Here is a 26,750-nt window from a genome sequence, read left to right on the forward strand (position 1 = left end):
CCTCAAGGCAGAGAGAGAGAGAGAGAGCTGTTCAAGTGAACATATGGATTTGCTTGCTCGCAGTAGGACAATGATAGCTGCATCTAGAAGACGAGTATTAGAAACATGCAGGTGTAACTCAGTTCCATGAGTTGGAAGACTTTGCAAAACAGAATATGGTTGCAACTGCAGTAACTCAGTTCCATGAGTTGAAGGTTTAGAAAAACAGAATAAGGTGGCAACTGCAGTAAACCCAGGATGATTAGAGCACCTTATCATGCACAATACATTGCAGCATTGTAATACAGGTCCCACAAAACTGATCTAGACCTCCAAACATTCTGCTTTAATTTATAAAGACGATATTCTCCAAGTTGAACCCTTATTGGGCCTACGTCCATCTGCAAATTTGAGAGAACAAACAAATGCTGAAGATTAGCATGTGCAAATGCATTAGCAGATAATCAACATATAACTGAGCCTCAAGCCGAACATTTGGAACACAGCAGCATTACAGAAGTCAAGAATAGTGCTAAATTTTAACCTGTAAGTTGTAAGTTGCCATTTACATGAAAAACAGGGATAATTTTTAGTTAGCAGAAAGGTGAAAGAGTTTTTAAGAGAAGCAGACAAGAACTCCCGCATCTAGCAACAAAGCAAACGATGGGAACCAATAAAAACAAGAAACACAAGTTGGACCAGACTGAAAATAAAGGTTCAGAGATAGAATTCTGCTAAGCCAAAACACTGTAAGGAAAGCTGATTAGAAAACCTCCTTTATTTGTTTTTTCAAGCACTAGGAAGCACATAATTGGAAATTTAAGACCAAAGGCTGGATGCAGTTCTTGGAAGATTTTTTTTCAAGAAACAGCTAGCCAAAACTGTCCTTATAAATCGGTTGTAGATTAAAATCTTTAGTCTTTGAGGGGGCAAGCGATGGACATTATGAATTGTGTAAGGTTACTCTTGTGTTGAACTCCTTGAGGTTTGTCGAACTAGGATAGAAGCTTGGGTGACTAGCTCTGGCTTAAATTTTATGAGTTTAGGCCTAGGCTTCACATTACTTTTCCTCGTGACACAACAAACTTCATAAGAACCTACTCGAAAGTTACAGATATGGGGTTTGACGCCACTACTGCTTGTGTCCACAGCAAGATTTATTACATAAAAACCTATGAAAAAGTTATAGATAATGTACACATCAAAACTTGAGCTCGAGTCAATTGCCAATAGGGTCAAACTTAGGTCCAAATAGACACAAACTAAACATTTAGGCCAACACAGTCTTAGGTTGAATACGCAAACTAAATCAAGGATATTTTGGAACCAATGTTGGACCATGGTTAAATTTAAGGATTCCTTCCATATCGACCTTTTAGCTAAAACTTTAAAAACCTACCAACCTTTTTGAAAAGGATATGTTGCTTCCCAAGATTTTGCAAAAATTGACAAAACCAAGTTGTTATCATTGTCAACCATACTGAAATTACTTTTCAATCCTTTTATTTGATAAGATCTACAAATTTCTTTCAAATTGCATGATGCACATAATTCTTAAAGATAATTAACAATTGATGTGATGATAATCAAAATAGGCTGGTTTTTGTCAATTCCCAGAATCTTTGCAGTAAAGTGTCTTTTTCAACAAGATTGACAACTTTTTGGAATTTCAGTAAAAAGTACCTAAATGGAAATTCCCCTTAAAGTTACAAAGTGATGATTACCCATCAAACTTGTACAAATATGAAGCTAATGTCAAATTCAAGTAAAATTGCAAATTAAATATGTATGCAGATATGAATAATTGAAAATCTTAGAGAGATCTAAATCCAAAAACACCTTACATGTGCATTTTTTGCCAAAAGTGATGGCTGGATATGGACTGATCTGAAAAGAGAAAGGATTATACTGTCATACAGATGTTTATAGATAACCATATTCATCTCATCTTTGATGTAAACAAATGTGGATCAGTTCCAACCATATCCATGACGAACAATATCCAACCTGTTTCCAGCCTCACTCTTGTTTCACACACACAGTGATGCAAACATGCTAAATGGGTATTTCGGGCTTTTTTGTTTTATTTTTTAGATTCTGACTGTACAGATTTGATCTACGTACTTGACTTTATAGGGATCAGCTCTTGGAGCATTCAATTCTGACATGTGTGGGTTTTTATAAGGTTCGAAAAATCAATGGTCCAAAATCTTTGTAAATTTTCGAGTATCCAAATATCATTTTTTTCATTGGAAATACATGATTCGGGTGTTGATTTCCAATAAATCGACCATGCCAGACACATCAATGGGTCACAATTGCAAAAAAGCACCGGAAAAGCCGAAAAACACATTTAGCATGTTTGCATCACTCTATCTATATATATAGGGTGCTTCTATAGTGGTATTGTACCACTATAACTAACGGCGGTACACACTTGATTTACATAGATCTAAGCTCCAAACTTGAAATCTAACCTTTGAATGATGTTTAACATGTTCTATTTACTATTTTCAGGTGTTAAAGTTGACTCAAATAGGATGTTTTATACCATTTCTAAACCACCCTTATTTACATGAATTATGAGCTGTTGATTTTTCACAATCTAAAAAATGAATATGATGGTGTATTATGTTAGAAACCTAAATCTGCAAGAAGTTAGGGTTAGAGGAAGCTAAACACCAAACAAGAGGGAACACAAGTTCACGTGTATTGCTTATCGTGAATGAAGTTCATTTACAACTAAAAGGGTCGAGTCGACCCCCTTAAGACATCAAAAAGAAAAACAAATAAAAGACTAGTATACCCCCTCCTTTATAGGGTACGTACATAGTAGCCTAAAAGTTACTTTTCAATACTCCCCTTTAAACTTGGAAGGAGATAAAAGAATCATTCCAAGTTTGGAAAGGAAAGAACTGAAATGCAAAGGAGAAAGACTTTGTAAACACATCTGCAACCTGATTCTTTGAAGTGACATGTTCCAAAGCTATAATCCCATCCTTATAAGCCCTTCTTATATAATGGCAATCAATTTCAATGTGCTTAGTGTGCTCATGAAACTCTGGATTCTTTTCAATATGAAATTGTCACAATATAACTGAGTTTTCTTTTCACATGGAATTCCCAATTCCTTTAACAACCATCAAATCCAAATAATCTCAGCCACAACTTGAGTCATCGCTTTGTATTCTGCTTTTGTAGTAGACAATGCAACTCTTTGCTGCTTTTTGCTCTTCCATGAGATCAGGGAGCTTCGAAGAAAAACACAAAACCTCGTAGTGGAAAGTCGATCTTTAGTGGAGCCTCCAAAATTAGCATCACAGAAGGCTCTCAACTCTTTGTCAAACGAAGATGAGAAAAACATATCATAGTGCATAGAATCTCTGACATGATCCTAAGTACAACGGACAAGTGCACTGATCTAGGAGCACTCATAAATTGAATATAAAGCTCCCAACCAATTGTCTCTATACTACATGATCCTCTAGCTCAACACCACCAGTTGCCCTCATCTTCAAATTTGCCTCCATGAGAAAATTTACTTGTTTAGAGTCATCTGTCAATCTTGCTTTTATAACCAAATCTATAGCATACTTATGTTGAGACAAGTACACTCCTTTGGGAGAGTAGGCTATCCCAAGCCCAAGGAAATACTTCAAACACCCAAAGTTTTTCATCTCAAACATATTGGCCAGCTTCCTTTTGGTCTCTTTTGTTTTCTTTATGTCATCCCCAGTGATAACCATATCATCTACATAATATACATCTTCCAATTGCAGATGAAGACACGAACAAAGCAGGATCATAATAACTCGGCATAAAACCAAGTGACCTCACTGCTGAACTAAACTTCTCAAACCAAGCTTGAGGGCTTGTTTGAGACCATATAGAGCCCTGTGAAGCCTGCAAACTCTACCTTCTGGATCTGAGTATCTTAGAAGTAGTATCATATATACCTCCTCTTGTGAATCCTCATTAAAGAATGCATTCTTGACATCCAACTGCCAAAGATCTCACTACTGCACGACAGCTACTGCTAGCAGTGTATGAATTGTAGTAATATGAGCCATAGGAGAAAAAGTTTTTGCAAAATTAATTCCAAAACGCTGATTGCATCCCTTAGCTACCAATATGGCTTTATACCTCTCTACTGACCCATCTGCCTTTGTCTTTACATTATACACTCATTTGTTGCTAATGATATTTTTCTTTGGAGGAGATTTTACTAGCTCCCATGCCTCCTGTAGAAGATGAACCGAACCCTAGAGAGAGAGAGAGAGAGAGAGAGACGGCTGAACATGAAAACAGAAAACTTAATTGCATCATTAGGGTTTCTCTCTATATTAAATAGAGAGAGGCAAAACAGAGAAATTACATCTAAGTCCTTATGAAAATAATATTTCAGATAAAGAACAACTTAACCTAAAAACCACCTATTCTCAACACTCCCCCTCAAGCTGGAGCATAGATATCTATCATGCTCAGCTTGTCACAGCATCTGGAGAAATTTGGCCTAGCAAGAGGCTTTGTAAACATAGCTGCAACTTGGTCTTCAGACTTTAGGTATTTTGTAGTGATATAACCAGCTTGAATCATATCTCTTACATAGTGGCAATCAACCTCAATGTGCTTTGTTCTCTCATGAAAGACAGGATTGTTTGCTATATATGTTGCCGCTTTGTTATCACACATCATGGTCATTGGAGAGGAAACCTTCACCTGGAGATCATTAAGAACAGTGCGAACCCATATCAATTCAGCAGCTGTTTGGGCCATAGCCCGATATTCTGATTCTGCACTCGACCTGGAAACCACATTTTGTTTCTTACTTCTCCATGAAATCAAGTTGTCTCCCAGAAACACACAGAATCCTGTGGTAGACTTTCTATCTACTACAGATCCAGCATAGTCAGCATCAGAATAGGCTACTATCTCCAGAGTTCCACCTTTCTTGAACAGTAATCCCTTTCCAGGAGATGATTTTAGATATCTGAGAATCATTATGGCTGCATTCCAGTGTACCTCAGTTGGTTTGTCCATGAACTGGCTAACTTTGCTTACTGCTAAAGCAATATCTGGTCTGGTCACAGTTACATATAGTAACTTCCCTACTAGGGAGCGATAGCGTTTGCTATCAACAGGTTTTGACCCTTCTTCAACCAACTGAACTTTATGGTCCATGGGAATATTTGCTGGTTTAGCTTCCAACATGCCTGTTTCCTTTAATAAGTCAAGAACATACTTCCGTTGAGACAAAACCATCCCTTCACGGCTTCTAGCAACTTCTATACCCAGAAAATACCTGAGTGAACCAAGGTCTTTTGTAACAAAGTGTTTGTGAAGATGAGCCTTTGTGGCTTCAATAGCTTTCACATCATCTCCTGTAAGAATGATGTCATCCACATATACTACCATAACAACTATGCCAGAGCTAGTTTTCTTTATAAAAAGTGTATGATCTGTTGCTGATCTGTTAAAACCAAAGCTTGACATCACTTCAAACAACTTTTGAAACCATGCACGAAGACTTTGTTTCAAGCCATAAATCGCCTTTCTCAATTTGCACACCTTATGACACTCCCCCTCAACCTCAAAACCTGGAGGTTGTTGCATGTAAACGGTCTCAGAGAGATCCCCATAAAGAAATGCATTTTTCACATCTAATTGACACAAGTTCCAGCTATGCTGAACAGCTACTGAGAGAACAAGACGGATGGTACCCATCCGTGCAACAGGAGAAAAAGTTTCAAAGAAGTCAATTCCATATGTTTGGGTATACCCTTTCGCGACTAATCTGGCCTTGTACCTTTCAATAGAACCATCAGATTTGTACTTTATTGTATATACCCATTTACAACCAACAATGTCAGCATCTGCTGGGGAATCAACTAGATCCCAGGTATGCTGAGATACCAAAGCTGTCATTTCTTCTTGCATAGCCATCTTCCAGCGATTATCAAGTGCTGCCTGCTGATAGTTCAGAGGAATGGTTTCAGCAGACAAGGCTGAAATAAAAGACTTCATCTGATGTCCAATTCTGGCATGGGAGACAAAATGAGATATGGGATATAAGGTGCATTGTCTTGTCCCTTTTCGTAGAGCAATAGGCATGTTATCATCATCCTGAAGATCACTATTGTCAGTAGAACTTACCTCAGGAGAAGAAGAAGATGAAGGCTCTTGTGGAAGTGGAGCTCTACGCACATATACCAATGGAGGATTATTAAATCTGGAAGAGGATGAAGTTTGGTTCGGTAAGGAGGGCACATATTCCAAAGGAAAAGGAGGTATAGGTAATGGAAAAGACTCAGCTGGATCAACCTGCAGCGGAGAACCGGAACTAGAGTAATATGGAGAGGATTCCAGGAAAGATACGTCCGCACTGACATACTCTCGGCGAGAAATAGGATCATAACATCGATAGCCCTTTTGATTTTTTGGATAACCAATAAATATGCATTTTGTAGCTTGAGCGGCTAATTTATCACGGCCAGGGCCAAGTTTGTGGACAAAACAAACACATCCAAATATTTTTGGTGAGAAAGAAAAAAGTGGGGCATTAGGTTTTAGGATATGTAATGGAATTTGATCACCCACAGAAGACGAAGGCATGCGGTTGATCAGATAGCAAGCAGTGGTAATCGCATCACCCCAGTATAACGCAGGAACATTGGATTGAATCATAATGGTCCTAGCAACATCAAGGAGGTGCCGATGTTTTCGCTCAGCCACCCCATTTTGTTGAGATGAATAGGCACAGGAAGTTTGGGGTTGGATGCCATGATCTTGGTAAAATTGTAACAGACCTTTTGATTTAAACTCGAGAGCATTATCAGTGCGAACAATCTTGACAATAGATTTAAACTGAGTTTTTATTTCAAGAATTAGGGATTTGATAAGACTTAGAACTTCAGATCGTTCTTTTATTAAAAATACCCATGATAACTTAGAGAAATCATCAACAATAACAAGATAATACCGACACTGAGTCCTAGTAGGAATCTTACTAGGACCCCATACATCTGCATGAAGGAGTTCAAAAACTTTATTACTAGACTGACTCTGACTCAAAGGGAACGAACTTCGATGATGCTTGCCCAACTGACATGCTTCACACTGAAATGATGTGGTGGAAGGAATCTGAGAAAAGACCGACCGAAGCTTTGACAATGAAGGATGACCAAGACGACGATGCCACTGAACAAGACTGAATGAATGTTCCACTGCAGCATGAACAGAACCCATTGGATGATGTAGGTAGTAAATTCCATTTTCTTCATAGCCTCCACCAATCTTCTTCCCCGTCAGCAAATCCTGAAAATGACAACCCATTGGATCAAATATTACTCTACAATTTTGTTCTTTTATAAGGCAACTAACAGAAAGTAAACTTTGAGGAAAGTTTGGAGCATGAAGAGCATTTTTCAACTGTAATGAGGAGGATATAGAAATATTTCCTTGACCAACAACCGGGGAGGAGCTCCCATCGGCTAATGAGACTCCAAGTTGAGCCTTAATGACCTTTAGATCTGAAAAAACACGTGAATTTCCACACAAATGTCTGGATGCACCAGAGTCAATAACCCACTTACTATCATTCGGATGGAGATGATTCCCGGTTGAATAGGCAATACCAGCTACAGGAGAAGTGAAACTCAAAGGTCGAAGAGCAATCAACTCATCATATTCCGCACGACTAAGGGTGATACTACTTTCATTTGCAGTGATATTCTCTTGTGCATTTGTTGCCTCAATAGTAGTAACATGAGCTTTAGGGTTATATGACTTTGATGCAGAAGAGATTGGCCGACCATGCTTATCCCAACAACGATCTTCTAAATATCCAGATTTTCCACAGAATGTACATTGAAGCTTTCCTCTGCCTCCCATACCACGTCCACGTCCTCTGATATTCTGAATATTTCCACGGCCATAACTATATGGGACAACAAGAGCAGATGTCTGAGTCACAGGCTGAGATTGTGGCAGAGATATCGCAAGTCTACTCAGACGATTGTAAGCGTCAGCAAGAGTGGGAACATCTGAACCAGTCAACATTTGAACTTTTGCAACAGAAAAATCTGAAGAGAGACCTGTAAGAAAACGAGCAACCATGGTTTGTTCTTGATGATCATTTTGCTTCGAGTAACACAGAGGCCGGTGAGCATTAAGTCTTTCAAACACAGCTTTGATAGAGGCATAGTACTGGGCCAAGGTCTGATCTCCCTGTTGCAAGTTATATATTTCCTGTTCGACTTGTAGGATACGACTCACATTCGTTTCTTGTGAGTATGTATCACGAAGATTGTCCCACATTAGTTTGGCTGTATTATAGTAGATCAATCCATCTGCAATATGGGGTTCGACACTGTTCATGATCCATGACATAACTATGTCATTATCTTCATCCCAAGTAACATATTTTCCCAATTTCTCAATGGGTTCGCCTTCCAACAAAATATGTTTTCGACAATGTCCAGATACCGACATCATAAAAGTTCTGGACCACATGACATAGTTGGTTTCATTCAACCTAACAGAAGAGCCATACGAGAAGGGGTTGGCAAACGCCTTATACTCCCCAATATGTTCCATTTTGGAATCACCTTTCGACGTTTCAGCCATACCAAAAAAAACTCACTTGAACAGCAAGTGTTCAAGAAGAAATTTTTTTTTTCTTCAACTCAGCAGGAAACCACACCTGCTGTTCCACAAAATAAAGTTCAATTCAGCAGGAAATCACATCTGCTATTTTCCATGACAGAAGAGTAACTTCAGCTTCCGTGCTTCCTTAAAAACAACACTCGACACAACAGGGAGTCACTGAAAAACATATTCTGAAATAAACCATATTCTGAAATAAACCAACCCACACAAAAAAACTAAATTTCAGTTGCTGTAGATACCACAGAAATCCCGAACATTGCTACACCCAAACACATCACCACACATGATAGAATGCAGTCGCAAAACACAGTGTTCACTAAACCTGCTGTTCTCCAACATATAATGCATGACATCCAGTAAATATCACACACAATCAGCTTCTGCAAGAACTCAACACTTACGGCCACACAGAAAAAAAATTTCTGTTGCTCCCAAACAGCAGGAACACACCTCGACAAGAATTCAGCACTCACGACAACAAAAAAAAATTATGTTACTTCCAACCATGAGGAATACCCTTCGACAACTTATGAACCAAAAACAAAACTCGTCATAGCAGCAACAAGACTCGGCACCACCAGGTCGCAACAGGAAATCCAGATGAGGAGAACTGATTTAGATTTTCTCCTAAGATCTGAACCGCAATCCAACTCCCAACAGCGTAGGTAGTCACGAGGAGAGAAAACAAAAAGAAGGACGAGGAGATACGACACCCACAGCAGGCATCCACGACCAGCAGATGATACGACACCCACAACAGGCATCCACGACCAGCAGATGATACGACACCCATAGCAGGCATCCACGACCAGCACAATGCCCAGAAAAAATTTTAAATTGCTGACCTGATTAGAAACATTACTCAGCGTGATCGAAGTTTGATCACGATCATGAAAGCCTCCACGATCGACTATGTTCTGGTAAAACACGATCACGCTCCCACGTCACAGTCGATATCTCGATCACGCTCCCACGTCACAGTCGATCACGTTCCCACGATCGGCTGAGCTTTGATACCATGTAGAAGATGAACCGAACCCTAGAGAGAGAGAGAGAGAGAGAGAGAGAGAGAGAGAGACGGCTGAACATGAAAACAGAAAACTTAATTGCATCATTAGGGCTTCTCTCTATATTAAATAGAGAGAGGCAAAACAGAGAAATTACATCTAAGTCCTTATGAAAATAATATTTCAAAAAACCTCTAATAAAGAACAACTTAACCTAAAAACCACCTATTCTCAACACCTCCATTCTTTCAAGCACATTCATTTTATCAACCAAGGCTCTTTGTCACTCCTCCTTTCATGTTGCCTTTGCATAGGACTCAGGCTCAACATATGAATGAATTAAGGTTAAGGACAACTCAGTCTCATTCTCCAACTTTTTTTCATGACAAAAGTATACCACATTCTCCTAGAACACAACATGCCTTGATACCCACCTAAGTCACAGGGACTTGACAAAGTAGGTGCCGCACCCGCATCGACGCGACATGACGCGGGTGCGCGTGCTGCATCGGGTGCGGTCAACGCACCCAAGGTCATTTTTGTCCACGTTTTGAACTTAAAAAAAAACGATGCAAAGGAGGATTAGGGCAAAAAAAAAATTTGCCCTAATCTCTCCTCTTCTCTCCCGCGCAGCTCAGCTCGAGCTCTCTCCTCCCGACGCCCCGACGCCACCTCCTCCTCTCCCTCGTCGCAGGTACGTACCCTCTTCTTGTGTCGGCAATGGAGGGGCCGAGCCCCCCTGCTCCCTCTCGCTCTCTTGTTGGGTCGGCAGGGGAGGGGCTGAGCTCCCTCTGTTTTCGGTAGGGAAGGGGCCGAGCCCCCCACCCTACTCCCTTTGATTTCAGGGGAGGGGCCGAGCCCCTCTCTCGCTCTCTTGTTGGGTCGGCAGGAGAGGGGCCGAGCCCCTCCCCCCTCTCACTCTCTTGTTGGGTTGGCAGGGGAGGGGCTATGCCCCCCTCCCCCCCCCCCCTCTGTTTTCGGCAGGGGAGGGGGTCGAGCCCCCGTCTGTTAGAAAATGACTTGGAATACATTAGGTTCAACAATGAACCCGTACACATGCACATGAAGTGCGAATATACCTATTAAAGGGAACAACACAAGCACATAATGTGCTAACACATAAACCCACAAAAGGGGAAAATGACTTAAAGTCATAAGTTGAATATTATTGAAGAAAGAAAGAAAAGGAGTGAAAACCCCATTACAATGGAGCAAGAGCTCCCTCAAGAAGTAAAGAATACAAAGGGGGAGACCCCTATTTATAGCACAAGAGAGGAGACACATAGGGGGCTCCCAAAGGAGTCGTTGGGAGCCCCCAACGGTCACATTTGTGACCGTTGGGGGCTCCCCAACGACTCTTTGGGGAGCCTCCCTAGGTGGCGCAAACCACAAAAAATAAAAAAAAGAAACTAAAAAATAAAAGAAAAATTACATGCATATTCCAATTAGAATATGCGTAAAATGACAAATTACAAGAATACCCTTGAGGGTATTTTAGGAAGAGAAAATATATATATTTATATATATATAAATAGAGATACGTATATATATATATGTATACGTATCTTTATATAAATATATACATGTACATTTAAGGATTATATTTCAACATACATATATGTGTACGAGTACACATATTTTAACACTGTCCCTGCTCCCTCTTATTTCAGGGAAGGGGCTGAGTCCGTCCCTGTTTTTGGCAGGGGAGGGGCAGATCCCCTTCCTTGCTCCTGGTTTTATTATATATATATAATATATATTATATATATTTTTATATCAAGATAATGTCTGTATAATTGATTTGAAATTTTGAATGTATTTTTTTTTGTGTTTTCAGGATAAAAATGACAAATAAAGGGAAAGGACTTGCGTCATCCTCATCCCAACATGTGAGTTCTGCTGCTAGTTGTAGTGGGATTGATGAGTGGGGCCACTATGGGTACATGTAGATAAACTTGCAAAAACTGGAGAAGGAGGTGGTGGAAACAAGATATTTCGATGCAAGCTCTGCGAAAGAGATTTTGTTGGGTCTTACACAAGAGTGAAGGCTCATTTGTTGAAGATACCAGGACATGAGCCAATACGAAGACAATACAAGAAAATACAAGAAGAAAATGAGAAGAGAAAGACAATGACTGATTCTTGTGCAGTTAGTGTGCCATTTGCAAGCCACCAAGAAGATGCTGAAAAAAAAAAGAAAAGTCAATGTAGGAGGTAGAGGAACGATACAAGCAACATTCAATACATATGGAAGAAAAGAATTGGATAAAAAAGTTGAGAGGTATTTTTATTCTAGTTCACTCCCATTTAGTGTGGCTAGAAATCCTTATTGAAAGGATTTAGTAACATCCTTGTCAAATTGTAATTTGAGTGACTATGTGCCTCTAAGTTCAGAAAAAATACGAACCACACTTTTTACAGAAGAGAGGGCAAATGTGGAGAGGTTGCTGAAGATTAAAAAATATTCATGGAAGCAAAATGGAGTTTCTATTGTGTCTAATGGATGGACAGATATTCAAAGGCGTCCACTGATCAATTCTATTACTTGTTCGCTTAGTGGCCCAATATTCTTGAAAGCAGTTTATGCATATGGAGAATATAAAAATGCAGAGTATTTGAGAGAGTTGTTTATAGAAGTCATAAAAGAAGTGGGTGATCAGAAAATAGTACAAATCATTACAGACAACGCTTCAGTTTGTAAAAGTGCAGCGTTGAGTTTGGAGAGTGAGTACCCCCATATTTTTTGGACTCCCTGTGTAGCACACAGCTTAAATCTGGCCCTAAAGAGCATCTGCAACCCCAAAGAAGAAGAAAATTCACAAGCATATGCTTTATGTTCATGGATTGAAGATTTAAAAAGAAACGTCAAAAGCATTAGGAATTTTGTTATTAACCACCATCGTGCTAATGCTATATTTAATAGGCATTCTGACCTGAAATTGTTGAAGGATGTTGAAACACGTTTTGCGTCTATTATTGTGATGGTGAAGAGGATTAAAAAAGTGAAGAATGCTTTGATTAACATAGTGACTGATGAAAATTGGACATTCTATCGTGTTGATGATGATATCAAGGCTCAAGAAATTAAAAAATTCATTCTTGATGATGAGTTTTTGGACAGAGTGATATACTTCCTTCAATTTATGCAACCTATTTGGGAAATGTTAAGAGAAGTTGATAAGGATGAGCCCATTATTCACAGAGTTTATGAAATGTGGGATAATATAATTGAAAAAATACAAGCTATAGTTTTCAAGTATGAAGAAAAAAAATCCTGCAACGGATGATTCAGAATTTTTTAATCATATTCATTCAATTTTAGTCAAAAGATAAGATAAGAGCAACATTCCTTTGCATTGCATGACACATTCTCTTCATCCAAAATATTATGTAAATAAGTGGCGGGCTGGTGGTATTGGTCGTGTCCCTCCAAATTTAGACCCAGAGCTATCAAGACATAGAAATATGTGTATGACAAGACTTTTTACAGAAGCATATCTTCTACATCAAGTCACACAAGAGTTTGGAAAATTTTCATCTTCGAGATTATATGGATCGCATTATTCGCGCGAGAAGAGAATAATATAGATCCTATCACATGGTAGTCAACATTTGGATCAGAAACACATTTTCTCCAACGTCTTGCATTAAGATTGCTATCGCAGCCTGCTAGTTTATCTTGTTGTGAAAGAAATTTGAGCACATATTCTCAAATTTACAACATGAAGAGAAATAAACTCATCAGCAAGTGTGCATAGGATTTAGTATATGTTCATTCAAATCTTCGATTACTTTCGCGAACCAATGATGAATACAGATACTAATTTGCTCTCTTAGTTATTTGATTATTTCTTAGTTTTTCATTTAAATATACTTGTATTGTATTTAACATTTTCAAATTGGGTTTGTAACGCAGGCAAGGAACATCCAAATTTTGGGATGTAAACCTAGAAGAGTGTGACTTTGAGGGAGAACATGATTTCAACATAACAAACATGGATTTAGCTGAGCCCAGTATTCCTTCTAATGATGCATTTGATGATGAAGAAGAAAATTATTAAGATCCATTACTTCATCAGGATATACTTTGGTATGTAATTTAGTTCTTTTCTGCTTTACTTATTTGATTGATATTTAGGTTGATTTATGTAATTGCTTTACTTATTTAATTGTTATTTAGGTTGATAAATTGCATGTATGATGAATGATATTATGACAATGTTAAATGTTAAAACTTCAATATATATATATATATATATATATATATATATATATATATATATATATATATATATATATATATATATATACATTTTTTCCCTGCCGCACCCCCGCACCCAAGGTTTTTGAAAGTGCCGCACCCACATCCGCACCCATGTGACATAGATACCCACACTCTTTCCAACCAAATCATAGCACTTGTACCCTTTTTGATCCTCAGCAAAACCAAGAAAGCAACATTTGGCAGTTTTAGGAGATAAGTTATCCTTGTATTTGTCAGTTAGCAAAACAAAACATACACAACCAAACACCTTTAACATATCATAGTTTGAAACTTTTTCGTACAATTTTTGAAAAGGGGATATGCTGTTAAATACTCTAGAGGACAAACGATTTATTTGATAGATGCTCAGTTGGACTGCATCTGCCCAAAGCACTTTGGGTACCTCTCCCCCAAACAAAAGATCTCTTGTTGTTTCCAAGATATGTCTGTTTTTCTTCTCAGCTACATCATTTTGCTCAGGAGTGTAAGGACAAGACCTTTGATGAACGACCTCTCTCTTGTAGGATTTTTTCAAATACATAGCTAATGTATTCACTACCAAAGTCAATACGTAAAGTTTTGATCTTAGCTGCAAATTGATTCTCAACCATGGCACAAAAGCTTTTAAAATTTTCAAAAAGATCACTTCTATTTTTTACAAAATATATCTATGTAAACCTTGACAATCATCTATAAAAGTCACAAAATAGGATGATCCTCCTTTTGACACGATAAGAGGACCCCATACATCTAAGTGTACCAAATAAAAAAGAATTTCTAATTCTCTATCACTGGACTTGAATGGTAAAACATGACTCTTGGCCAATCTACAAGTCACATAACCTTTAACATGATTTGGCCAATCTACAAGTCACATAACCTTTAACATGATTTGACACAACCAGTGTTGTTAAAAACGCGCCTCAAGGCGAAAAAAGCACGCCTCACCTCAAGGCAAAAAAAGCGCGCCTCGCCTCAAGGCGAGAGCCTTTCTGCCTTGAGGCGCAGGTACAAGGCGTAAAGAGCCTAAGGCGTGCACCTCATACGCCTTGAGGCATACGCCTCGTGCGCCTCATACGCCTTGAGGCATACGCCTCAACTCAAGAAGAAGAAGTTTCTCATCTTGTTAATGCTAATGTTAATTTTTATTTAATGAATGCTCATGTTTTATTTCTCAAATACTTACATAATTTTAGAAGAAGAAGAAATTCCTCATCTTGTTAATGCTAATGTTAATTTTTTATTTAACGAATGCTCATGTTTTATTTCTTAGATACTTACATAGATCAAGTTGTTGCATTAATGTTATTTTTACATGTTAATCTCGTATTTTTTCAGTATTTGTTTGAGATTTTTTATTTCTTGTTAGTTGTTGCTTCATCAATAAAGAATTTTTTATTTATTTATAATTTTAGAAGAAGAAGAAGAAATTCTTCATCTTGTTAATGCTAATGTTAATTTTTTATTTAATGAATGCTCATGTTTTATTTCTTAGATACTTACATAGATCAAGTTGTTGCATTAATGTTATTTTTACATGTTATTCTCATATTTTTTCAGTATTTGTTTGAGATTTTTTATTTCTTGTTAGTTGTTGCTTCATCAATAAAGAATTTTTTATTTATTTATTCTTGTTAGTTGTTGCTTCATCAATAATTTTTTTTATTTATTTATAATTTTAGAAGAAGAAGAAGAAATTCCTCATCTTGTTAATGCTAATATTAATTTTTTATTTAATAAATGCTCATGTTTTATTTCTTAGATACTTACATAAATCAAGTTGTTAATGCTAATGTTAATTATGTTGACATGTCATCTCCGTTAACAGATAATGCCTTCACATAAGAAATTATACATTTGATATTGTTAATGCTAATATGCATTTCATTGTTAATGTTAATTTTTTATTTAACGAATGCTCATGTTTTAACATACTTACATAGATCCAGTTGTTGCATTAATGTTATTTTTTTTACATGTTAATCTCATGTTTTTTCAGTATTTATTTGAGATTTTCTATTTCTTGTTAGTTGTTGTTTCATCAATAAAGAATTTTTTATTTATTTATAATTTTAGATATTTTTTATAGTTTTTTTTAGGCTTACGCTTTACGCCTCGCCTCAGATTTTGGTCGAGCGCCTCGCTACGCCTCAACGCTTTTCACAACACTGGACACAACTATTTTGGATTTTCCAAAGCTTCCCGAGAACACTAAACTTTGCAACCTAGAGACAAAAACATGCCCAAGTCTCTAGTGTAGTGCCACAAAATAGACTCATCCAAAACTGAAGCGCCATATCCGGTTCGAGCTCCCTTTTGCTCCCTCATATTGATCCAATCCAGATAGTACACATCTTTTTTATGGCCAATCTCAATATCCTTCCCTAACAATTGATCATGCACAACAACCAACAGAAGAGATGACATTCCAGTCAAGTTTGGTAATTTGACCCACACAAATAAGGTTCATAGCAAGAGATGAAAACATGAGAAACTTGAGAGAGATTGAATTTACTACCACAATAAGTCACAAGTAATATAACCTACTTTGGAGACAAACATAGAAAAACCATCTTCAGTAAAAAAAAATGTCATTGCAAGGACAACAGTTGGCTAAGACAGACTCATGAGGTGTCATATGGCATGAAACTCCACACTCTATTAGCCAACCAGAAGATGAACCTAAGATACCTGAGAAAGTAGTCAGAGGAGGAGGCAAGAGTGGCAAAGGAAGAAGGGCCAACGACTGACTGAGCAAGAAGCTGCAATTGCTAAATCTGATGTTGAATTTTCTGTTAAACCTACTCTAATTTCTGAAGCTACTCACAACTCATCACTTCACCACCAACTGATGAAGAACCACCTAACTGCTCCTCCTTGGGCATGGCACCCTCACTCTCAATAGAGGCTGCATATGCACTACCCTTCTTTTTCCTGATAATAGGACAATAATTCTTCATACGATAAAAGCCCTTGCAATAGTGACACTGAACAGAACTAAGGTCACATCTTCCACCAAATTCCATCTCCCCTTATCCTCCAGTCCTACCACCACCTCTTCCACCCATTCTACCACCTATTTGCCTAGATACAGACATGACATTATCCCCAGACGACAATGATCCAAAGACTTTATCTTAGTCTCTTTTACAATTAACTGAGCAATGACTTGGGTTACATATGGTAAGTGAGAACGGTGCAAGATGGCACTCATTGTCCTATCAAATCTTGTTCTAAGAGATATGAGAAACTCAATAACTCTGTCTGTCTCCTTGTGTTGATCAAAAATCCCCAAACAAGTTTGACATGAAGTGCAAGACACACATATCGTAAACTTCTCACATTTCTTTTACACCTCCATTAGTGCAAGAACATCCCAGATTCTCTGCATATCAGAGTAGAATTCTTTAATTGACTTGCTTCCCTGATGCATACTTCTCAACTCCTGAGTGAGTTGATAATGTCTTGCCCAGTTCTCTTATTTATAGACTTGCCTGAGATATGTCCAAGCTTATTTTGCCTTGTAGAATTTTGAAATGTTCATAGCAATTCTTGGTTCCACGGACCCAAGAATCCAAGCCTTGATTCTCACATTGTTCATGACCCATTCCTCTATAGACTTATCAAATCCGTCATCAGAGGCTTTCTAGGTTTTGCCTTTGAACCATCCAAATAACCTCCCAATCCTTTTCCAACAACCACGACTTTCAAAAAATCAGCCCAATATGCATTGTTAGTCCAATTTAACTTGACCGGGATAATTTGAATCCCTTCCTTCTCCATAACTCACAATCCCCAACTATAATGCCAAAAAGCTGCACAAACACACAATGCACAACAAACAAACTATCTAGGTGCAATCTGTACTACTATTGCAATAATAAGGTACCCAAGATAAAGCAACATTACAAACAAGCCTCACGATACCCAAAAGCTTAACGAATGGTATAGAGGTTTACCAAAGAAACACGAAAACCAACCAAGGTAACACGATCCACAACCAGAACCCCAACTATCATGATATTCTGTTGTATCATATAACCATAGTCAGATAATATAAAGAAGAACTGAAGAAAACAGTTACTTACTGCCTGTTTTAGATGCCCAAAAAATCAAAAGAACTCAGCCAAATCAACCAAATAAGACCCAAGACCAGTATCAATAAGTTCTATACTAAAAAATGACCTGAGTACAACCTATTTGGGGCATTGAACCTACTGATAGCCTGATATCCAGGGATTTTTCAAGGTTTGGTTACTGTTCACCTTGATACACAAAAATCAAAGAAAAATTCTCCAAAATTTTAAGTCTTAAGCAAATAACATGATTTTAGGTTCATTCCTCTCCTAAAATCACGTTCTAATGAAACCCCACCTCAATTGATAGAAAAACTCACAGTCTCTGCTAACATCAACAATGAAGCATGCAAGTCAAGGTATGTCTGGTCCCAGAAGATGGACGCCTTCCAAGCTCCCTCTTCAATCATCAATCTTGTGTCTTCAATAAGCCCAAATCTACAAGAAGTTAGGATTAGAGGAAGCTAAACACCAAACAAGAGGGAACACAAGTTCACGTGTATTGCTTATCATGAATGAAGTTCATTTACAACTAAAGGATCGACCCCCTCAAGACATAAAAAAAAGAAAAACAGATAAAAAACTAGTATACCCCTCCTTTATAGGGTACGTACATAGTAGCCTAAAAGTTACTTTACACATCTCTATGATACATTATATTATACAGACTTTCAATATATTAGACATGATAGAACCTTCTAACAATCTAAGTAAGAGTCGTGATAATGAGAATTTGGAGAAGTATATGATAGCAAAGAAGGAAGCTAAAAAAGTTGTTCGAAACGCGAGGGCTAAGGTATATAAGGAGGTTTATGACAAGTTGGATACCAAAGAAGGCGAGAAGGATATTTATAGGCTTGCAAAGATGAGAGATAGGAAATCAAAGGATTTGGGTATGGTTAGATGTATCAAAGATGAAACGCAAAGGGTTTTAGTCAAAGATGAGGAGATTAAGGAGAGATGGAAAGATTATTTTGATAAGTTATTTAATGATAGTCATGCTCAAGATCTTGGAGACTTCTCCATTCCTTTTCATGAGATAAATCGTGACTTCATGCGCAAGATTCAAAAGAAAGAAATTGCAGAGGCTTTGAAGAAAATGAAATCAAGAAGGGCAGTTGGCCCAGATGGTATACCTATCGAGGCTTGGAAATGCTTGGGAGATAAAGGTTTAGAATGGTTGACAAATCTTTTTAACTTGATTTGGCGAACAAATAAGATGCCTAATGAGTGGAGGAAGAGTACTTTGGTGCCTTTATATAAGAATAAGGGTGATATACAAGATTGCACAAACTATCGTGGTATAAAACTCATGAGTCATACTATGAAACTTTGGGAGAGGGTGATTGAGTCTAGGTTGAGGAAGGTTGTCATGATATCGGAGAATCAATTTGGTTTTATGCCTGGAAGATCAACTATGGAAGCTATACATCTTCTTAGACAACTTATTGAAAGATATAGAGAGAGGAACAAAGATTTGCATATGGTTTTTATTGATTTAGAGAAGGCATACGATAGAGTACCTAGGGACGTTCTCTGGTGGACAATGATGAAGAAAGGTGTTTCTCTCAAGTACATTAGTATAATTAAAGATATGTATGAAGGAGTAGTAACCAATGTCCGCACTTGTGGAGGGGTGACAACCAATTTCCCGATAACGGTTGGGTTACATCAAGGATCTGCTTTAAGCCCTTTCCTATTTGCAATAGTGATGGATGAGCTTACGAGATCAATTCAAGAAAATGTACCGTGGTGTATGTTGTTTGCTGATGATATTGTTTTGATTGATGAGTCTAGAGCTGGGGTTAATGCTAAGTTAGAATTATGGAGACAGACATTGGAAGCTAGAGGTTTTAAGTTGAGTAAGAGTAAGACTGAATATATGGAATGTCGGTTTAGTAAGCAACGAAGTAGTGATGGGAGTGTAGTGAAGCTTGGTGAGCAAGATATACCGGTGAATGATTATTTCAAATATTTGGGATCCATCATTCAAAAGTATGGAGAAATTGATGGAGATGTAAAACATAGGATAAAGGTTGGGTGGATGAAATGGAAAAGTGCTACTGGAGTGCTGTGCGATCGTAGAATGCCATTGCGGTTGAAGGGAAATGTTTATAGGACGACTATTAGACCCGCTTTACTATATGGTACGGAATGTTGGGCTGCCAAGAGACATCATATTCAAAAAATGAGTGTAGCTGAGATGCGGATGCTTAGATGGATGTGTGGAAATACAATAAAAGATAAGATTCGGAACGAAGAGATACGTAAGAAGGTAGGTGTTGCACCCATTGAAAATAAGATGCGAGAGAATCGTTTACGGTGGTTTGGACATATTCGGCGAAGGCCTAATGATGCTCCAGTTAGAAGGTTGGAGAAATGGGAAAATATATTAGTTAAAAGAGGTCGGGGTAGGCCTAGGAAGACTTGGATGGAGATGATAGGAAAGGATATGAATGCTTTGAACCTCACCGAGGACATGGCGTTGGATAGAAATGATTGGAGGAAAAGGATTCATGTGGAAGACCCAAAATGAATTTCTTTTTTGGTTCATATCGCTGACCCCAATTGTTTTGGGATGAAGGCGTAGTTGTTGTTGTTGTTGTTGTTGAACCTTCTAACATATTAAATATACCATACTAAACACATTTGTACAGTTAGATTTACCATTTGGTGGCTAGATCCATACAAACAAGAGTATCTACCACCATAAGGTATCATGGTACAAAACCACCACATATATATCCATATTTGCTAGTCATTTGCAGGTACAAATGCCTTAACTTTTTTATTTTTTTAGTTGTTTTTCATGAAACTAACCTTAAGATGCAATCTACATATTTTTCTTAGTGGGAATCGACTCTTAGATCGTCCGATTATGACATGTAGGTAGGTTTTCATAAGGCTTAAAAAATCAACAGCCTACAATGTGTGATACTTTCCTTGATCATAAAATCATGTTTTTTTGTTAATCCATCTAAGGTCTTATTGGATAAAAAAATCTGCACCATGAAGGTCTAGAGTGTTTGCACCTACAAATGTTTGTAATAATACATTACCCATATATATATATGTGTGTGTGTGTGTGTGTGTGTGTGTGTGAGAAAGAGAGAGATAGAGAGAGAGATGCTTGTACTCACACTAAACGGTTGTGATTCAGCACTAAAAGTAAAAATAGAAAAAGGAAATTGACCAATCTTTTTGAGATATGAAAAAATAATATAAACTGGCATGAAAACACTGAAAGACAAAGGATCACAGAAATTAGTACAAATCATTTAAAAAATCTATAAGAAGCTTTGCCAATGTGTCCCTACATGTAACCGCACAAGGATGCATATGCCTAGCAGATCTCAGCCAATGTGCAAGGTTCAAAGAATCCTTAATTTAAATCAAGCACACCCGCATGCATATTCTACAACAAGAAACAGAAAGGCACTTGGTGACACACAAGATTCAGAAAGAACTTGAAGACCAAATAGCTTCATCATAAGAGAACTTGAAGACCAAATAGCTTCATCATGTATGTATCTTTGCAAGAGGTGCATAAGTATTAGAAAATCAGTGTTCTAATCCTAAATTACTGTAAAAGCAACATGATATAGAACTATAAGCATTTAAACCTTTGGATAGCAAACTTGAAAAAATTGGATCCATTGCAAGAAGCTAATCTTGTAATCTTGAATGTATTATACAGGTATGATGGTCACTTAATGAACAAATTTCTTCATAATTTTCTACTCTCTCTGTATATATATGTACACACACATACATTCATACATATATGTATGTTCTTTCTGTCTAAATATAAACTGGATATGGACCTAAATAAAAAAGTAAGATACTTAGACAATCTTGACCATATAGCAGCCAGTTAACTCATTTGCCATTGGTCTTATATGACTCACGTTCTTTACTGCAGCAGTTAAAGTGTGAATGAAATATGATAGTTTCTTACAAGCCTTTAAGGACTTGACAGGAGACAAATAATTACTCAATTCCACAAAAAATTAGATATTGGAAAAGAGTGGTGGGAGGTACCATAAGAAGTGATGACTAAAATTAACTCTTAAAATTAACAGATGGAGTAAAAACAATAGATAAAGGAAGCAACTAAGCTTTTGATAATGTTGAGCACAGGAGTCACTCACCATTTTATTGAACACGTACTGTCTTCTGTACTGTATGGTTGATTCCCTTCACATATACTAGCTTCTTGGATGCTTCCAACAGCTGGAGAAATACGGTGTGCAACTATTCCAACCATTTCTTTTGCGGCATGGATCTCTTCGAAAGCCTTCCATAGAGCAGTCCTTGCAGCCTTGTAAATATCCAAACTCCAAGCCCCTTCAGCTGCAAAGTTGATAGCCTCATGGCAAAGGTCATCATAACGTGAGGTCCGAGATTCCAGAGAACCAACTTGAATCGATCTGCCATGCTCATAAAATGTATCACCATCCATGGCATTTCTGGTCCACCGCTTAATTATGTAATGTGCTGGAAGTAGCATGACATTTTTAACAATGAAGACTCGTAATATATGTCTACAAAGTATCCCTGCATACTCAAACATCTGACAGCTACAAATTGCACATATTTCCAGAGCATTAAATGTTACAGTCTGTTCACCTTTTGTTGCCCCAAATTCTATGACCCTAAATGTGCTGATTGGCCCATCCTCTTTTGCCATTTCTGCTATATAACGAAGACTTTGAACAAGTTGCTCTTGAAATTCTAAGAAGATCGCCCTGGTATAAATTTCAGCCACTTGGACTTCCATTGGGAATCCCATCTTAAGAATTGGCTTCATGTAACTTGTTCTATGGTTCTCTTCGAGTTCCTTCTCATACCAACTATTTATCGCTTTCTCGCATTGATTAACAAATGCCATCAATGTTGTATGATCATCAACATCAAAGAACATGCTAATGCTCTCACTTATTTGGGTTTTAGGCATATTGTCCAATAGCACATCCTGAAAGTATACTTGAATCCATTTTTCACGGTTTCGGTGCAAGGATTGAAGCCACTGATTCTCTTGAAGCTCATACTCATCAATGAATGACCGCCAATGTGATTCAAACTCATCATTTGATGCGGTCATGTTTATACACTTAAAGAAATCCTCTTTCAAACCCATATTTGCATGTTCCACATCACATACTTTCTCAGAAAACTTTCTTAGGATATGCCTCTTACAGAGGCGGTGGCGAGTCCTTGGAAATACAAATGCCATGGCTGCCGCTATTGCTGGACATTCATCGGTTATTAACGAGTCTGGGTACCGTCCAGACATAGCTTTAAGCCATGAATTAAACAACCAAATAAATGAAGCTTCACTTTCATCAAGTAGAAGTCCACAGCCAAATAAAACAGCATGTTTATGATGGTCTACACCTGTAAATAGTGCAAATGGCATACCATACAAATTCATCTTGTATGTAGTATCAAAAGTTACCACATCACCAAAACAACTACTGGCCATCCTGGATCTTGTGTCAGCCCAAAAAACATTAGTGATATGGTCCCTGTCATCTGCCTGAATTGCATAAAAAAATGCAGGGTTCTCCACTTGCATATGTTTGAAATATTCTAGTACATTCTGAGCATCCCTTTCAAGGGTTCTCCTCTTACGAACACCTTGAATAAAGCTTGTTGAATCTACTGAATTGAATCCAGATTTAATTGATGCAGCAGATTTTTCTCCTAGTGCAGGTATACGTTGACCAGGTCCTGCATGATCAGAAGTATTGATGAAGTTCTCGGGAACAGCACACATATGCCTGTGTGATCGCAGAAGACAAACTTTACCAGATGGTACTAGCTCATGATTATGATCCTTCTCAAATCTTGTGACAGCCCATTTACCAGAATCTTCCTTTTTTAATCTGATCATAGCTTTGCAACCTTCCCTTGTAATAGGACGCTTATTTGCACAATTCCTTAAACGAAACCCCTCTCTGGAACATACAAATTGTCGACCAATAAGTTGTGCATCATGCTTTGAACGACGAGCGGTATCCACGCGGATGCTAAATCCCACACATTTAGCATATTTGTTGTAAAATACTCTTGCAACATCCTCACTTTCAAACTCCATACCAACATATGGTTCAAAAGGTGGACCAACTCTTGCTTCATCAAAGTTATTAATTAAGTTGTTCATAGGATTATGAATATATTCATATGTTTGAAGGAGATGAGAATTTCCTGATGACATCAGCTCATGGTTGTGATCTTTCTCAAACTTTGTGACAACCCATCTCCCAGAATCTGTCTTCTTAAACCTGATCATTGCTTTACAGCCCTCCTTTGCATTCAATTGATCAGTAGCAGATTCCTTAGAGGAATAGCCCTCTCTAGAACAAACCAAATTCCGCTCGATAACTGTTGCATCACACTTAGAACGACGAGTGGTAAGCACGTGTATGCTAAAACCTGTGATCTTAGCATATTCGATATAGAATATCTCTGCAGCCTCCTCGCTTTCAAACTCCATACCAACACATGGTTCCATGCAAGTAGCACCTTCATTCCCCAGTAAACCACTTCCAGCAGTAACACCCACCTTTGCTGCCATGTAACGATCCGCAGCATCATTTCTTGAATTCATACAAAACCCTTCTGATGCATTAACGTTGTCCCTGGTGCTACTCATGACACATGCACTGAAATCACCCCAAAGCCCTTGATGTTAGTTCTAGTTATTTTTTTTAGAAATGTTAGTTATAGTTATTAAAAGTTAAAAAAGCTTACAACACAATAAGTCAATCTTGGAAACATTAACAGTTCGATTTTTTGCTGGCCGCCCAGTGCCAAAAGGTCGAGGAAGTTAGTCACCTGATGTCAGGCGCCGGCGACCAAAGCATGGAAAGAATTGACCAACATAATCACTTTTGGTATGAAAGAACAGTCAGATATGGAAGAAGGGCCACAAAAATGAGATGAAATTTCAGTTGGCATTTACCATACACCATAAAAATCATCCAATCATGCTAAACTTTATCTTTATGATTTGTTGGGCATCTGCTAAACTAGATATGAGCTAAAAAGCAAATTATTGGTGCATACACCAAAAGGTAATTCAGGTAAAACAATGCGCAAAAGATGAGGCTGCCAACGTTCAAGGGCATGAACACACACCAAAGAAGATTTCATTACAACAACACCATGCAACAAAGCATCAAATCATTTATTAAAAAGAAAAAAAAAACTAGAAAACCAACCTGGTCTCATCCTCAACATATAAAAGAACAAACACCAACCATTCACTCAAAAAGCTACATATAAGAACACCACACTAAAATTTTTATGGCACTTAGACGGATTCCAATTTAAAAACATCAATGCACCACTAAACATGCATCGAAACCACTGATCGATTGCAGAAGAGAGACTGAAACTAACAAAAAGAAAAGGCATACTCTGGTCACGACTCGACATCACTTCCTGGCCATTTTAGCAGATGGGTGCGATTGATTCTCTACGGAACCGAAGCATTTTTTCTCCTCACCAAATACCCAATTGCTGAAAGCCCAAAACCAACGATTTTGATGGTCGGAAAAGCTGGGAAAAACATGCCGGAAACCGCAGTTCTGCCGGGAAAGTGAACAGAGTGAGAAAGGGAGTAACGGGTTGCCAGTTACCGGTAGAAAGAGTGACACAGGGGAGAGACTACAACCCACCAACAATGTCCCTAACTCAATGGACGGTGGATCTTCGGCGAACCACAGTGAATTGGAGGGCAAGGCCGTACAGAGATGAATGCGGCAGGGTTGCCACCGAGAGAGACCCTGATCTGAGTTAATTGAACCCACTCATCAAGAGTACTTCAAGGCACCTTGTGGTTGGTGTGTGACGCTAATCCCACCTTCTCAGATGGACGGTCCAGAACCCGTGATGGATTGATATGCTGAGCCCACGCTTATTGTCCTTTTGTAGAATTTAACTTTTTTGTGGGGCCCATTTGGTGATGTAAATGGATCGGGTTTGGTCTGGTACCGATCCGAAACCAGCACTTTTTTTGGAGGATACAGAATTACAGATGACTAAAGAAAGATCTGAAAGGACATTCCAATGATTCCAATCGGGTTTTAATTTACAGATTCAAGATTGAATCCGGAATTGAACATTTGGATGAGATTTGGATCAGTGTTCTACATCGGATCTATATTCAGTTTTGGATCTAATACGATCTGTTTGTACATTTCGGATAAGTGATTGATACATTGGACCTATATTCTGATCCGGATCTGATCTGATCTTTTTCTGCATTTTACATGTAAAACCCTTGTTTTTGGTTCCAGATTCAATCTTACATCATTGGATCTCATTTGCATTCGAACTCAGGTTCAAATCAACTGCACAAAATTTGGATTTGGATTAAGATCAAGAAGGATCCAATCCATTTTCAAACATGAGCTCTATGATGTTTGGAACGAACTCGGGAGCCCCTGATGAGCACCAAATTCAACCTTCAATTTCAATTAACATTTTTTATTTCTTTTGAACTCGGCAAAAAAAGGTGGGGCCTGCATTTAAGAGAATTCTCATGGTAGAGCCCACTCTAATGTGATCCCATCTCTCTGAATGGTCAGATACATTGCGAATCAGGGCTGGTAAACAAGCCGAGCTTGAGCAGTTCAGGCTTGACTCTTTAAGGGTATACCCCAGCTCAAGCTCAGCCCATGAGCTCCTTATGAGCCGAGCTAAGCCCAAGCTCATTATAAGCCGATCACGAGCTGGCTCGTTTAAAAA

At 38.1% G+C, this 26,750-nt stretch overlaps 1 protein-coding gene across 5 annotated transcripts; it reads right to left on the reverse strand.

Moving 5' to 3' along the window:
* On the reverse strand, positions 1–25,549 carry LOC149844048 (protein FAR1-RELATED SEQUENCE 5-like). 5 transcript variants are annotated; one of them, XM_090002028.1, is made up of 6 exons: positions 25,418–25,549; positions 22,623–24,661; positions 22,145–22,490; positions 18,314–18,431; positions 1,824–1,866; positions 7–380 (listed from the first exon to the last, which is right to left on the reverse strand). In XM_090002028.1, coding segments are annotated over exons 2-4 (2,376 nt in total). In that variant the 5' UTR covers positions 24,652–24,661; positions 25,418–25,549; the 3' UTR covers positions 7–380; positions 1,824–1,866; positions 18,314–18,430. The 5 variants fall into 5 exon arrangements, with proteins under 5 accessions (XP_089858152.1, XP_089858154.1, XP_089858153.1 ...); XM_090002027.1 differs by having other exon boundaries at positions 22,145–24,661; XM_090002024.1 differs by lacking the exon at positions 1,824–1,866 and having other exon boundaries at positions 18,292–18,431; positions 22,145–24,661.
* Between the last annotated feature and the right edge of the window lie 1,201 nt (positions 25,550–26,750).

Source organism: Nuphar pumila, chromosome 3, assembly GCF_984573655.1.
Source record: "Nuphar pumila chromosome 3, dmNupPumi1.hap1.1, whole genome shotgun sequence".
Lineage (NCBI taxonomy): Eukaryota > Viridiplantae > Streptophyta > Magnoliopsida > Nymphaeales > Nymphaeaceae > Nuphar > Nuphar pumila.